Source organism: Eurytemora carolleeae, unplaced genomic scaffold (genome assembly GCF_000591075.1).
Source record: "Eurytemora carolleeae unplaced genomic scaffold, Eaff_2.0 scaffold247, whole genome shotgun sequence".
In the NCBI taxonomy this organism is placed as follows: Eukaryota; Metazoa; Arthropoda; class Copepoda; order Calanoida; family Temoridae; genus Eurytemora; species Eurytemora carolleeae.
The window spans coordinates 25,225-40,919 of record NW_019396307.1 but is presented as its reverse complement, the minus strand read 5'-3'; the positions used below and the strand labels follow the sequence as shown (position 1 = coordinate 40,919).

The 15,695-nt window shown below is 30.2% G+C and overlaps 1 protein-coding gene across 1 annotated transcript in view; it reads right to left on the bottom strand.

The window, feature by feature from the left end:
* The window catches only part of LOC111700646 (ATP-binding cassette sub-family A member 2), a 44,812-nt gene that overhangs the window by 12,947 nt on the left and 16,170 nt on the right, over positions 1-15,695 (bottom strand). Inside the window, exons 19-35 of the mRNA XM_023471626.1 lie at positions 15,573-15,658; positions 15,203-15,270; positions 14,546-14,587; positions 13,060-13,089; positions 10,343-10,426; positions 8,352-8,440; positions 7,770-7,880; positions 7,360-7,491; positions 6,416-6,479; positions 5,866-5,954; positions 4,713-4,809; positions 3,905-3,996; positions 3,542-3,597; positions 3,229-3,345; positions 1,167-1,216; positions 1,057-1,108; positions 469-600 (exon numbers count right to left, since the gene is read on the bottom strand). Coding sequence (XP_023327394.1) covers positions 469-600; positions 1,057-1,108; positions 1,167-1,216; positions 3,229-3,345; positions 3,542-3,597; positions 3,905-3,996; positions 4,713-4,809; positions 5,866-5,954; positions 6,416-6,479; positions 7,360-7,491; positions 7,770-7,880; positions 8,352-8,440; positions 10,343-10,426; positions 13,060-13,089; positions 14,546-14,587; positions 15,203-15,270; positions 15,573-15,658 — 1,391 coding nt within the window. The remainder of the gene's footprint in view (positions 1-468; positions 601-1,056; positions 1,109-1,166; positions 1,217-3,228; positions 3,346-3,541; positions 3,598-3,904; positions 3,997-4,712; positions 4,810-5,865; positions 5,955-6,415; positions 6,480-7,359; positions 7,492-7,769; positions 7,881-8,351; positions 8,441-10,342; positions 10,427-13,059; positions 13,090-14,545; positions 14,588-15,202; positions 15,271-15,572; positions 15,659-15,695) is intronic.

Here is a 15,695-nt window from a genome sequence, read left to right as displayed (position 1 = left end):
ATAAATGAATAAATGAATAAATGAATAAATGAATAAATGAATAAATGATTAAATGAATAAATAAACAATTGAACAAATGAACAAATGAATAAATGAATAAATGAATAATCAAATAAAAGAATATCTGTATAAATGCATAGAATGAATAAATGTATAGATGAATAATTGAAAACTAAAAAATGTATAAAGGAATTCATGAATGCATTGATGAATAAACGAATAAAAATCAATAAAAGAATGAACGGGTGAAACGATTAAAGGATGAATGATTGCATTAAAAAAGGAATAAATGAATGAAATATAAGGGAATAAATAAAAGAATGATGAATAAATGAATGAAAGAATGAATAAATAAATGAATGAAATATAAGGGAATAAATAAAAGAATGATGATTAGGTGAATGAAAGGATGAATAAATAAATGAATTGATGAATGAATGAATGAATGAAAGGGTGAAAAAATAAATAAATGGATGAATGGGTGGATGAATGGAAGAATGGATAAAGGATGAATGAATGCATGTCTCCCTTATCCCGACTTGTCGAATGAGTTCTTTGTCAAGTTGTGTCTCTGTATAGTTCATTGGATGGGAAATCAACCTGAACATTAACCATTGATACAAACAAACAAATAAGTAAACAAATGAATACTGGTACAAATATATTCATCTAAGAGAAGGGGGGGATTTAAAAATTTTCTTCTTGTTTAAATTTTTTCAGAGCTGGGAACTCATGTATTTTGGATATTGAGATCAATGCTTTAAGTTGATCTTTTGTTAATCTGCAGATTAATTATTTTATCTTTATTCGATACACGCAGCGTAATTGTACCCTGCAACTAAAATGAAAAGACTTAGATTTGATCCTCATAAATGCCCACTGTTGATATCGGGATCATGAGAATCCAAAAAATTCCGAGCGTTGAAAGAAGTTCACATTTAGAAAACCAACATTTAGTTTATGCATATATAACGGATTGAGCACGAAAGGGTATAAAATCGAATGACAAATCATAATTCAATCAAGTAAATAGTTCATTTTACCCTTTTTTTTTACCTAATTCCATACTGTGAGGTGTCATATTTATTATCAGTGGAGGAATCAAAATCTGAAAAATAGTAAAAATATTTATTAAGAAATGTAAAAAAAAAGAAAAAATAATTTACCGTTTAAGAAAGCGTCCACGTCGTCTTCTTCAGTCTGCTTTACTGTTGCTCTAAAACATGAAAACAAAATTAAAAATTTTGAATTTTTTTCTTTTTTTCTTTCTTTCTTTCTTTCTTTCTTTCTTGTTTATGTTTATGTTTATGTGGTATTGATTCTCAGGACTCCTATTGGAGTATAATGAGAATTTCTTGATTTAACTGTAAATGATTTTAGTTCACTACAGTTCTGGCCATCATTGTTTATATCATTCACATTTTCACATGTTCATCGTACATTCTTTTGAAACTGTCTACATTCTTGGCATTCTGAATAGTTGCAGGTAAATTGTTCCATGGTTGGACAACTCGATTGCTGAAAAATTTCCTTCGAATTTCTCCTTTGCACTGTTTTATTTGTAGATTCATATAGTTGTCAGATTGACGAGTGGTTCTTAGGCTGATGTCTTGGACCCTGGTAAACCATATATCTGGATTAACAGCTATCTTATGGTTCAGAGTTTTGTATGTATGTAGCATGTCAAACCTTAACCTCCTAGCTTCCAAGGTTTGGATACCAACTTCCTTTATTTTGTCCTCATATGAAACGCTTTGCAGGTTTGAGATCATATTTATGGCTCGCTTTTGTACATTTTCTAGGACTCGAATGTCCTCAAGTGTCCAGGGACACCAAGCTGATTCTTTCTTTCTTTCTTTCTTTCTTTCTTTCTTTTTTTCTTTCTTAATTTATTTTCTCTTCTGCTATTGATCATATTTGAATATCTAAACATCGTTGAAAATATTTCTGTTTGCATACATTTATAGATCTATATATTGTAGATATGTTTGTTTAGGATTCAATCTAAGTTTTGATGTAAAACCATGTTTACTTTACCTGCACAAGAATTGTCACAACTTTTCCATAACATAGTAAATATATTTGAATAATAATAATAATAATAATAATAATGATAATATATAATAATGTATTAAAAATATGTAATTTGTATTGAAAAAAGTGGAGTGAAAAATAAGAAAGACGACGCGAATCAAGTTAAAACGTTAAAAAGTCCAATGAGCACGAGACACAGCAATTGTTTAGTGTTTACAGACTCATTTAACTAAATTAGTAATTCATTAATTGTCAGGCAAAACTATTTGCTTCGTATCAATATCAAAAACACTTAGTATTGGTCGTTCTCTGATTCCATTGTTTTCTTGTTATAACTGTAGATACTCCTAAAGTTGTTTAATATGTGCTACTGATGAAGTATGTGGGGTTAGGTTAGGTCAAGACAATTTCTGGGCCGAGCGCTGCAGCTAGGACAGGCTAGGGGGCCGAGCGCTGCGGCCACATTTATCAAAATGATAAAGTTATAGCCGATATGTGGGGTTAGGTTAGGTGAAGACAATTATTGTGCGTCCGACCTACAGAAAAGTTCAACCAACTTAATTAAGCTGTGCAACCGACCTATAGTGTGTCGGATAAACCAACTTTTTTTGCATCCGACCTACCAAAGTTATGCATCCGACCTACAAAAGTTGTGCATCTGACATACAAAATCTTTGCATCCGACCTACAGAAGTTGTGCATCCGACCTACTTAAAAAGTGTGCATCTGACCTACTTAAATTTGTGTGCAACCGGAACATCGACCTTCAACTACATCAACTACATACTGACAATATCTGCAGTCCTTCGAAGGTCGGATTAAAAAAATCATCCAACCTACAGCTGTCGTAGGGTCCAATGTAATGCGTAGGTCCGAAGTATCATAGGACGGAAGTACTGTAGGACGGAAATGCTGTCCGACAGAAGTAACATTACCGGCAGAAGCCCAGAGGAGTTTTGCGCAATCGGGGAAGAACATATGTTATTTTAATTAATACCCTGAGGCAGAAGCCTACAGGAGTTTCGCGCAGTCGGCGAAGAACATATATTATTTTGATTGATCTATGCAAATAACTTAAACCACATATTCAATTACAAAGCAAAATTGCTTCCGTATTTGCAATTTTAAAGCGGTATTGCGTGTAATACAAGGGGCAGGAGGGGTAGGAAGCAATTGTTATTGCAATTTGTATACCTGAGAACAATATTGTTAACAGCATTCATGTAGGCGACAGAAGCAGCCCAACCCTTGTTATTAAACCAGATTCGGATATTATCAAACATGTTCGGGTCCAGCAGTGTATCTATATACCTAGATGATAATAATAATAATAATAATGATAATAATAATAATAATAATAATAATAATAATAATAATAATAATAATAATAATAATAATAATAATAATAATAATAATAATAATAATAATAATAATAATAATAATAATAATAATAATAATAATAATAATAATAATAATAATAATAATAATAATAATAATAATAAAATACCCGAAAAGAGCGTCTACAGCTGTTGCCTCCACAAACCCGGAAAACACATTTCTTCCCTAAAGCACACATATAATTAAAGAACCCGATTGATTAATTAATTAATTAATTAAATAATTGATTAACTGATAAACTGATCAAATTATTAACCTACTAAATGATCAATTGATTAATTAATTTACAATTTACAATCTATATAATTTATATAATTCATATAATTGATCAAATGATAAAAACATTAATTGATCAAATATTGAAAAAATTCATTGATCAATTTAATAATTAATTGATCAAATGATTAATACGTTTACTGATCAATTAAATGATTAATCGATTAATTGATGGAATGAAGGATGCTTCTCCAACCTGATTTGCTGCCGCCACTATCCTCTCGAAGACCTCCCTCATCAACGTCATATTCTTTAAGATCATCGGGTTCTTCACTCCGAATTCAAATCCTTCACAATAAATCAATTAATCTTATATCTGATGAATGATTTTTAAAAAGGTTTCAGTTTTCACATCAAATCGACATGAGAAATAACCATCTAAAAGTTGTTTGCAACCTTTTTTTAAAATAGAAATCTAGTTTGTTCTTTCTTGACATTCTGCCCGAAACTTATAACTTAACTTATATTATGATATTATGTAAACAAACATAATTGCATAAGTTTATAAACTGCTCACCTCCAATAACAGTTGACCTAAAGAGAGGGGTGGGTGGGTTGTTTATGATTTACTGTGACGAAAAAGTATAGCTCATGAACCTGTTTAATTGGAAATAAAATCAATTATTTGGAAAAGAGAGGACCGTGACTGGACAATCACTGTTTACTAGATGTTTACAATAAAACCTGTTCTATGTAATGTGGTCACAATACGTCACAGTAGAATCTAAACAAACACTACTCCCTCCGCTTAGTTGTTTAAAGGGACTGTAAGCGTGGTTTAAAGTGATCCTTCATGTTAAGATGGCTATGTCCGATTTACAAAGGTATCCTTTCAACTTTAATTTGATCAAAAATGCGCAGTTCTCTTTCGTAGAAAATAATAGTTTAAAGGAACAAAAGCATTGATATCTAATTTATACTTGATCAGACAATCAGGTATTCCCATCTTTGGATGGAGGGTCACTTGAAATAACGCTTACATTTCCTTTAAATTTCTTGTATACCTCCATATCGTTGCTTGACGAATTGGTCCTCGGTCTTGATCGACCACTGGCTAATGTTCCGGGAGGTCATGTTGATCAGTATATCACCAGTAGGGATCTAGGTAGGTAGGTAGGTAGGTAGGTAGGTAGGTAGGTAGGTAGGTAGGTAGGTAGGTAGGTAGGTAGGTAGGTAGGTAGGTAAGTAGGTACAGCATACATTAAATTGTACAATGCTCTACACATTGTACACTATATACTGTACTATGTACGGTAGATTAATGCTCATTACGTATTCTTTAAGCAAAGGATTCTCTCAAGTCATCCATTTAGATGAAAGATTGTGTCAGAGAAATATCAAATTTAAAATTAGTTTATGTCTGACAAGAAACTCATTCATTATTAACTGAATATGCTTGTTTTTGAAATACTGTTAAAAACAGTTTCTAAAAATCTATTCGAAAATTAAAAAGTGTAGTGTACCAAGGTATGTATACTCCTGATGTGAGAGATAGAGTTTGTGCGCACATTTGATTGTGATGTATTAGGACCGCAAAGAACTAGTTTATTTAAAACAAAAATAAAGATTAAAAACAGATGTTGGAATTTTCTGGTTAGATAAGTGTATACACTTTTTAAATTTATTTATATTCCAGTTATTGAGCAGTTTTAATACGTCACATTTTAATGTACACATACTCTATTCTCCTTCATATAGATTAATTAAAATAACAGATAGGACACTAGATGTTCTATCTTCAAGATTTATAAGTATTTCGTTTACAATAACCCTGAGGTAGAAGCTGTAATCGGTGCAGAACAGGCTATCTCTCTATCTCGTAATTCTAGTGTCCTATCTGTTATCTTAATTAGTCTATAATGTTCGTATACTTTACTATACACAATAAGATGCACACAATCTATTTGGAAACAATTAAACACTTGTAACTTGTAAGCATATTCAAATTGCAAAAAAACTTGTCCAAATTTATGCAAAACCATAATAATTCCTTCTCATTTTGAGGTTTAATTTTAATTTTGATTAAAATATTATTCAAGTTCGATTATACAATATGTTTACAGGTGGTCTCAGATTTATGTTTACATATATCCCACACAAAATGTAAACAAACTAAGTCTTGATTAATGGAGAAAAAGGAGGGGGGGTGGCACTTACCTTAATAGAAGGGGGCGAGGGGCCTGTTGCCCCCTCTGGACAAATCTGTGTCCCAATCGAGCAGGTACATGGTGGGTTTTTGGAATCATCTGGAGAAGTTCAACCATTTTTAAAATACTTTTTACCCTCTTTTAACCAACATTACCGACCTGTGATTCCCAACAGAGGGAGGTTAAGTTACTTAACGTCCCTTGGGAAAGTTATGTAAACCGTTGGTAAAGTGAAATTCCCTTAACATCCCTGTAAAGTAGAATTAAACAATTATTAAAAGATAATAATAATTAATTAATTAATTAATAATAATAATTTACTTCTAAAATCTTCACATGTAAGTTCTAGGACACCGGGTAAAGTAGTTTTTAGCCAAGTTAGTAATTTAATTATCCCAAGGGGTAAATGAATTATCATAACATTCCGCTGCAGTGTTAAAAGTTTATGAATCATACCTTGGTAATATTTTCTTCAAAACTGTGATATTTCAAGAAATTATTACTCAAATAAATATTCTTTCATAATTTGTGTGATAATTTTTAATCTTGGTAAAACTTTCCTGTTGTAATATTTGATGAATATTTAAGCAGAAGATTCTTGTATTGTAGGGTAGAGCTATCACACTATAAATATATAAAGAATATAGATTATTTTAGACCTAACATTTCTAATGATGTATCATTTGTCATATAAGGACATAAAACAAATTGACCCCCCCCAGCGTATCCTGATTTTCAAGTACCCCAGCAGGGATAGGGTTAAACATTTTAAAATTTTTTAAACTTTTTCCTTTGACACCCTGTTCTAGTTTTAATTGTATCTAACTCATTATTCTTTCGATACTATTTACCAGTTATATTTTACTCAACTCTCTTATTTTTTAGAGTTATTATTTCATCCAATATTCTTTATCTGTTTTGATAAGCATTAAACCTTTAAATTTAGCTCCGATTCTTTACTTTTTGGACTTTTCTGATTTTTATCCACAATTTATTCCTTCGATTGCAGCCTAAATAGGTTAACAATGTATTAAGGTTCGACACCCCTTATCTCACCATAGTTTCAGTAGAAGTAAATATTTCCATTTACTGTTAGCGCCGATTGAAGGATTCATAACTCTGATTGGATAATGAGATAGATAGAAAGATAGATTTTACCGCCAAACTATTTCTATTGGTTCAGAATAGACAACAAACACATGACTGAACCCTGATTGGATCAGGCGCTAATGAACTTGGCATACAGGAGTGATCTAGTATTTATTGGCTTTGACCATTTATATTTTGTAGGCTCACTTTGAACTGCGCAAACTCACGGGCAGCCGTAGTACATTTGAATTTCCGAGCCGGGTCAACTTTTCCGGTCCCAGTTTGTACTGTTTTGCCCGGTCATTGGGTAAATAAAGCAAGAGACTCAATAGGACTAGCCAATGCAACACGGTTGACTTCAGGTTGAATTTACTTTTATTGAAGGATCAGAGGTGTGTGAACAGTCGGCCTTTACCTTGTTTTTATTTGGACCAACACATTTAGTTCCAGCACTATCAGAGGAGAGAAGAGCATCAGTATATCTGTTCGGCCAGTCAGTCGGGTAACCAGGAAGGGAGTTCGAGTAATATATATAATTCGGTCCACCCTAGTTATATACATATATTTATTATATATAATATATATTATTAATAGTTCAGTTTACCCAAAGATACTCTAAATATAGACCTTTGATAAGTTTACCCAACATAGTAATAGATCACTTTACTTAAGATTTGCATGCTTTCAATCAAAAATGTTACTTTACTACTCAATAATTAAGACCTATAAATAAACTTACTTAAAAATAGAATTTAGGTGTAACAAAAGATATTTCTGATTTTGAAAATTATTTTTGAATTTCAAAAAATTGATGATTAAGCTTACCTTTCCCGGATATAGCCAAGGGGACATTTCCATTTCCGGTTCCTCGACTAGTGGCGGAAGTATCATTGTGAACCCCATGGCCAGGCAAACAAACGCCGCAGGAAGCAGGATCTACAAAAATAACGTTTTATAGTTAAATTAACATTTCTTTTCAGTTTTCAAAACAAAAATTCAAGCTGCCGCATAAATCGGTTCATAATTTGTAGAACACACTGCATTCTTCTTGTAATTACAAAAACATGCTAATTGTAGTGCTCAAACCTCAAAATTTCGGCTTTTTTATTCAAGGCTTGTTAACTTTTTAGAGGCTTCATTAGAATTTAAGATTTAAATTTTTCGCATTTTTAAAAGTTTTTTTTTAAATTCTAAAAATGTGTGTTTAACCCTGGAAAAAATATTTTTTTAAATATATGTATCAAATGTTTTATTTCGTTTTGACCTCAATTATCATAAATATAGCCATGCTTGTGAAATATGTACCTGCTAAAACTAGATACATATTGTATTTGTTTAAATTTCAGATTAGCACATTTTTAATATATCAAAATATTAGCCTTTTTCCACCTGATGCTCAAGACCTACCTCACACATAAACCCTTTTTTGTTCCGTTTGGAGTGATGAAACCGTTTTATCTCCAGTGCCATGATATGCTTGAGAACAAGCGGCTTTCCTAAACAAAAACAAGAGATTTAACTTTTTAAAATTTTCGAAGTGCATCGAATCCATTTGCCGCGGGTTCAGCCGTTTCCTCATTTTTTGAGGATATTTTAATTTGATAATAATTTGGTTCTTTAATATGCTTTCATGAATTAAGTTTTTCTTTGAATTTTTTTTAAGGTGATATGTCCCCACTGTTCATAAACCATAACCGGGGCCATTTCAGGTCACACACAAAATTGGTTCAGCCGTTACCACGGTTAATTACATAACAACAGACAGACAACAACTCTTTATAAATCCTGAACTTAAAATGATAAATTAAATAAACGTTAATATCAGTTTCAAACTTTTTAATTAAATTTGGCATTTCGACAGAAATAAAACTTTAAATTTACATCTAAGGGATTGGTCCTCTCATTCCAAATGAGTCTAGTCACAAGATATTCATGAAAAGGCTTCAGTTGGACGTAATAGAAATGATTCACAAGTGTACCTTTAAATGATGTCAAGAATAAGTGATAATATCAATAATGTTTTAAATTTTAAAAATGTTTCAATTGTGGTTTTATTTGCGGATTTACGCTACAGAACAAATGAAGTAAATTGTCAGAATAAATAACATTTCAAACTGGAAAAATCTCGATATCAAATAAGGGTTTAAAGGCCCTTTCTAAAGTAAAATTGTAACATACATAAATATATGTATGTTATATCAGTTAAAACGCAACAATCTTCTTATAACATTTTATTCATATGTATATTATATATGTACCATACATATATGTATATTATATAAGTACCATACATATATGTATATTATATATGTACCATACATATATGTATATTATATATGTACCATACATATATGTATATTATATATGTACCATACATATATGGATATTATATATGTACCATACATATATGTATATTATATAAGTACCATACATTTATGTATATTAAATATGTATATTATATATGTAACATATATATATGTATATTATATATGAAACATACATATATGTAATTATTTTTTGCCAATTCTAAAAATATAGTAATTCGACTTAAACAAATATGTGTGTTGTTAATGTATACTTTAGTGCTGGGTCAGGGTGTTTAAAAGGTTTCTTATTTCTTAAATAAAACTTATCTGTCTTCAGATGACATATTCTGTAAAAAAATGCAAGTAAGAAAAGCCTTCAAGTTTTAGATTTTGCAAAAAAAAATGCAATGCGCTTTACCGTTAGTTAGGAAACGATAAAAATTAATAATTGTTTAAAAATAAGATTTCGCCAAAACGATGTCTGAATAACCTTTTATGCAAAAGTCTTAATATAAGTATGTCTTTAATTTTCAAATCAAACATTAATCATTTATTATAAAAACAACTTCTTTTTGCATTTGATTTTGTTCTAAAGTTAATATTTAGAATGAACAGATTTCAATTTACGACAATCAAGGAGTATGAAATAGAACTGACTCGGCCCGCCCTATCATATGATTATACATGCTTTGCAGACGGTACTTCATTTGAATAAGAAATATTTGTCTGATGTACAATTACCACGTATACAATAACCTATACTGTGTATTTCTTATACAAATGGAGTACCGTCTGCAAAGCATGTATATTGTAAAATCATATTGTAGGGCAGGCCACGTCAGTTGTTTCTCCCTTCTATTTCATACTCCTTGACGACAACCTAGCAAACCTAGTAAAACCTAGCAAAACCTAGCAAAACCTAGCAAAACCTAGCAAAACCTAGCAAAATCTAGCAAAATCTAGCAAAATCTAGCAAAACCTAGCAAAATCTAGCAAAACCTAGCAAAACCTAGCAAAACCTAGCAAAACCTAGCAAAACCTAGCAAAATCTAGCAAAACCTAGCAAAATATAGCAAAAAATGTAAAAAATACCTGTTTTAACAATTTGCAATTCACTCGGATTCTTGTGTGAAGTTAAAACATGACTCTCGGAGTCTCCAATTTGAACCTCAGAGTCTAAAATTTAAAATGTTTTATTAAGGGGAGTGTTCGCGAAAACAGAAAGTGGATACAGCCTGCCTAGAGGATGAATAATAATTAATTTATGAATAGAATTGTTTTATTTTATTTCCAGCAAATGTTTCTGTAAAGTGGGTGTTAAAAATGATCTTTTTACTTTAAAATATGTTTACCGTGCAACCTCTGAAAAGTTGCATCCATTTTTAAGACTGAATTGACTTTGAAGTGTCACAACACCTTAGCCTTTGGTTTTATCTCAAAAACTCATTTATACTTTATTGTAGCCCTGGACAAGTGTGCATTAAAAAGCTTATGTTTTTATGTTTAGATAATGAAAGGAATTGGCAAAATTCTCATAGACTTGCAACCTTGCTTGCAACCTTTAGATCAAGTTTCACTGCATGGTGAAGGTCTGTGGAGAATTATTTATTTATAATTCTCTTCACGGAAACATTGAATAGGAATAAAAAGTTCTGATTTATTCATAATTTGATTACCATGCGTCCAACACCCATTGTTGTGTCAAAGGAATTGAGTCTTTGGAACAAAATCAAATATTTAAACCTCAATATCTTTAGAACCCGATATTGTAAACCTTTGATATTTCAAACTCAGATTATTTGATCTAACAAAATTCATACTTTGAAATATCTAAGGTCTGCAACATTTGGTTCCAAAGATATAGTGACTGTAAAATCAGAGTTTGTGGCAAAAACTCAATTCCTTTGGCCATGTTGCTGGATAGGAAATATTCTGAACTTACATTTCGCCATTTTCAAAATGGTGCAAAATAATTTAAGGAGTTGGCAACAAAGCTTTTAACCTTATTATTATTATACAGATAGGACATTACAAAATATGCCATATTAGTTTTTCAACCCCCAAATATGTACACTGTCCTAGATTGAACATCATGATTTCAGTAACTTAATATTTCTTGTGCTATCTGTATATACTACAATTTTTGTTGTCCGATCTGTATAATCTCTGTATCCGGGGATCACTGTGGGTTTAAAAAATTGCATGTTGTTCTGTATAAAGTGTGCAAAGGCTGTAAAGGCTGTGATCCATCCAAAATAAAAATTATCTTTCACATCAATTTAGTGTCAGAAAGCATTCAGTAAAACACACAAAGGTTTTACACTTTAGAAAAAATACAACACAACATTCAGAAAAAATATTCTCATTAAAGTTTTGTATTCCAAAATCGTCTAACTAAGAACATATCCTGCGTTAAACGGTATAATTTATTAATATTTCAATTCATGTGACATCTCTCTAACTGTTAAACATGGGTCAACGTATACACATTCAAGTGACAATCCAATAATAGAGTGGCATTTCTGATTCACAACGGTACTCTTAACAGATTTTTAAAACTTATTTCTTGCGCCAGAAACATTAATTAATTGAATGCCCCTTTTTTTAAATGGTGGGTCCCATATTTTTGTGACGACGACTTCTTTTAAAAGTCACTAACAATCTGTTTAATTTAATAATCATCGTAAAGATGAATTCTCATTGTTTAGAAAACGGTATAAAAGCATCCATCATGCAAACATGCAGTAGAAAATCGAACAAACAAACAAACACTCTTTTAATCTGTCTTTAAATATGAATCAAATAATAAAGAGTTTTAAGGTCAAATTTCATAAAAAATCACTTCTAAATGCATTTTAAATAAAATATAAATATCAGAAATTAAACTGTGAAATCTTTTTTTGAATAGATCAAAGAAAACTTCAGTAAAATTTGATTCAAACTTTTCCTTAAGTTTCCTTGTTTATCCATTTTCCTATATTTCTGAGTTATTATTGTTTTCAATTTTTTCTAACCGAGATAAACCCTGTGTACGCACCATATCACACAAAATCCTGAAATGCACTTTTGTGCATTCACATTATACTCGTGCAGTGGGTATATATGGGGATACATATGATATATCAGTATCTATTTACAGGGTGTCTCAATAAACATGAGACAACAGTAATAGTTATATAATAAAGGGTGTTACAGAAAAGAATTCACGACTTTGTAAGCTTTCTTGGTAACTTAAAGGGACTAGCTGAATAGGCGTAACTTCATGTGGCCATCTATTTTAAAAAAATCTAAAGGGCATGTCCAATTTACAACGGTACCCTTGAAACCTTTTTTGAAAGATATTATTCTCTTTATAGCCTTAAAAGTGTTTAATTCTGACAATTTCTCCATTGTCTATGATGGCAAAGATCCGCAAGACACATTTAAAAAAAATGGCAAGTGAAAATAATTAGGTGTAAGAAAAAAAACCTTGATGAGACAAAGTACTTAAAGGACTTGTCATTCTTCAAATTGAGGATTGCTTGAAATTAAGTCTACAGCCATTTTTAAATTTATTGGTTTAAACAATTTTTTTTTATGAAATGTTTAAATTTAAACGAAAATGATGTTTTTGAAAGATAAAAGACGATCTTTAGTAAAATTTAACATAAGCCACCCTGTATATCTTTAGTGTTCTGTCGACTATCATATTTAGTGGTTCACCCTGTAGATATTTAAGTAGTCTCTCAACGGTCATGTTTAGAGAGACACCCTGTAGATCTTTAAGTTGTCTCTGAACAGTCAAGTTTAATGATACACCCTGTATCTACCTTGTTTAGCTCCCAAGGGACTAGATGGATCTAGAAGAAGAATAGTTTAAATGCAACTGCAGGAAATGCAAAAAGATGAATAAAATAATTTCAAGATGCTTTTAAAATGTGGTATTTATATCAAATATTTGTTTTAATCCTACAGGCATATGTTCACTAATTTAAAATAAATTTTTTAAGAAAAAATTAGTTTTTTTTAGGAAAAAATTTAAAATGATTTTGGAGAACGTTTTGTTTAAAGTTTAATTCAAAACTAAAAGATTACAAGAAAACTTTGATTGGACTTAAATGTCTCGAAAGGTTTAGTTAAAGCAGGATGGATATGATAAAGGGGGAGTATGTTTCAAACTCTACTAAAATCTTTCAAAATTTAAATTTAAATTCATGGAAAAGGTTAAATCTACCTCACATCTTGTTAAAACAATGAGATTTTAGATTATCTTAAACCTTTAAAAAAATGTTAATAAGTCATATGATTTTATTTTCAAAAATTTTCGACAAGGTCTGCATGAAAAAGTGTTGGCAATTAAAAATGGTAAACAAAAGTTGATAAATGATAAAATTATTTGTACATGACTTTTAATTAAGACAAATTTGTAAAAATGAAGAATTGAAAATGATTTTATCAACTTTTAACAAGGAACATTCTTTCATGAAGGATCAAAGCTAGATTTATATTATCTGACCGTTTTTATCATTTAAAATAAAAATACATGTTTTTATATTTTATAATAACTTTTAATTAGTTTCACACCACCAGTATTTGTGAAGTAAAATCAAAATAATATAATGCCGAATTAGATAAAAGAAACGTTAAAAATTTCGAATAAATAAAATCTTCCAAACTAAATCAATAGATTAATAAAATCAGGCATCTATATACTTTATCTAAGTGCTATGCATAAGTCAAAACAGGGACTAAACTATTTAAACTATTTAAACTTCATTCAGAAATAAATATTAAAATCTGCACTTTGTTATTGCAAGCAGCATTTATATTTTTAACTTAGAACAAACATACTTTTTTCAATATTGTAACTTCAGTTGTAAGAAAAAGTACAATAAAATTACAATGAAAATGTATGTCAGTGACATGAAATAGGTGTTGTGTACAATGTATTGTTTTATACCCAACCCATGTCATAATAATTCTTATACAGGCTCTAAATGTGTACATATTAAATGGTTTGCGTATTGTTAAAGAAAAGATATTAATATTTATTTCCTGTATAAAGGAATTGAGTATTTGGAACAAAATCAAATATTTCAACCTTAATATCTTTAGAACCCGATGTTTTAAACCTTTGATATTTCAAACTCAGATTATTTGATCTAACAGAATTCATAGTTTGAAATTTCTAAGATCTGCAACATTTGGTTCCAGAGTTATAGTGATTAGAAGATCAGAGTTTGAGGCAAAGAAGACTGAATTCCTTTCTAAAAACCCTACTATCTAAAAACATGACTTATTGTGAGTATAGCTTACATGCAGTAGATTCTCCAGGCATAACTTTAACTTTGCGGGATCCTAGATAGTTTACTTATTTAAAGGAACTGTACACGTAATTGCAAGTAAATGTCCGATTCACAACGGTACCCTTGAAATATTTGTCTGAACTAGAATGCATGATATATCCATCATCTTCTCTGTAAAAATTGAATACTTTTTTATTGATGTTTATCTACAAAGTGATTTGTGCATTTCTAAGTTAGATAAAGGATTAAAGCAGGTACTGTTGTGGGTTGGGCAGGCCTTACTTAAAATGGAATATTCCTTTAAATGGAATATTCCTTAAAATGGAATATTCCTTTAAATGGAATATTCCTTAAAATGGAATATTCCTTTAAATGGAATATTCCTTAAAATGGAATATTCCTTTAAATGGAATATTCCTTAAAATGGAATATTCCTTTAAATGGAATATTCCTTGAAATTCACAAGGAAAGTCCTATTGAAGGGTTCGTTCAGTAGTTTAAAGAAAATATTCTGATTATACAAATCAGTTCTGAATCATTTCCTTCAGATAAAAAATGCATTTGGAGCAAACTGAAGATAACAAAATAAAATGTTTTTCTTTGTGATTTAAAAATATTGATATTTTAAGAAGTTGGCTACCTTGAGATGATAAAAACATTAATTGACCTGATTCGACTTTTTCAGGGGTAAATGCAGTTCCTATGTTCTTTACCACACTGGAGCTCAGTAGAGACCTACAGCAAGAAACAAATTCAGATAAAAAATAAAAATCACAAACACTGATTAATCCCCGTCTTTAACCTTATTTCATTGCAAGCTGATGGTGTGAACCTTTGATATTTCAATCTTTGAATTTTACCAGATCAAAAATATCAAAATTTAAAATATAAAATTTTTACATTATAATGATCAAATATATAATGTTAAAAATGATTTTGTGCATTAAATTCGATCCTTATTTCGCATTTAATATTTTAAATTAAATTTTTAACGAAATTTTGAAATGAAATTTATATAATAATGATATGATAATCACCTTCTTCTAAGTTTATTTGCGATTGCAGAAGTATTTCCTCGAACTATTTCTCCATCATTCTCATTACTTGCTACTTTTAGAAATATCTAAACATAATATTATTATTACTTGCTACTTTTAGAA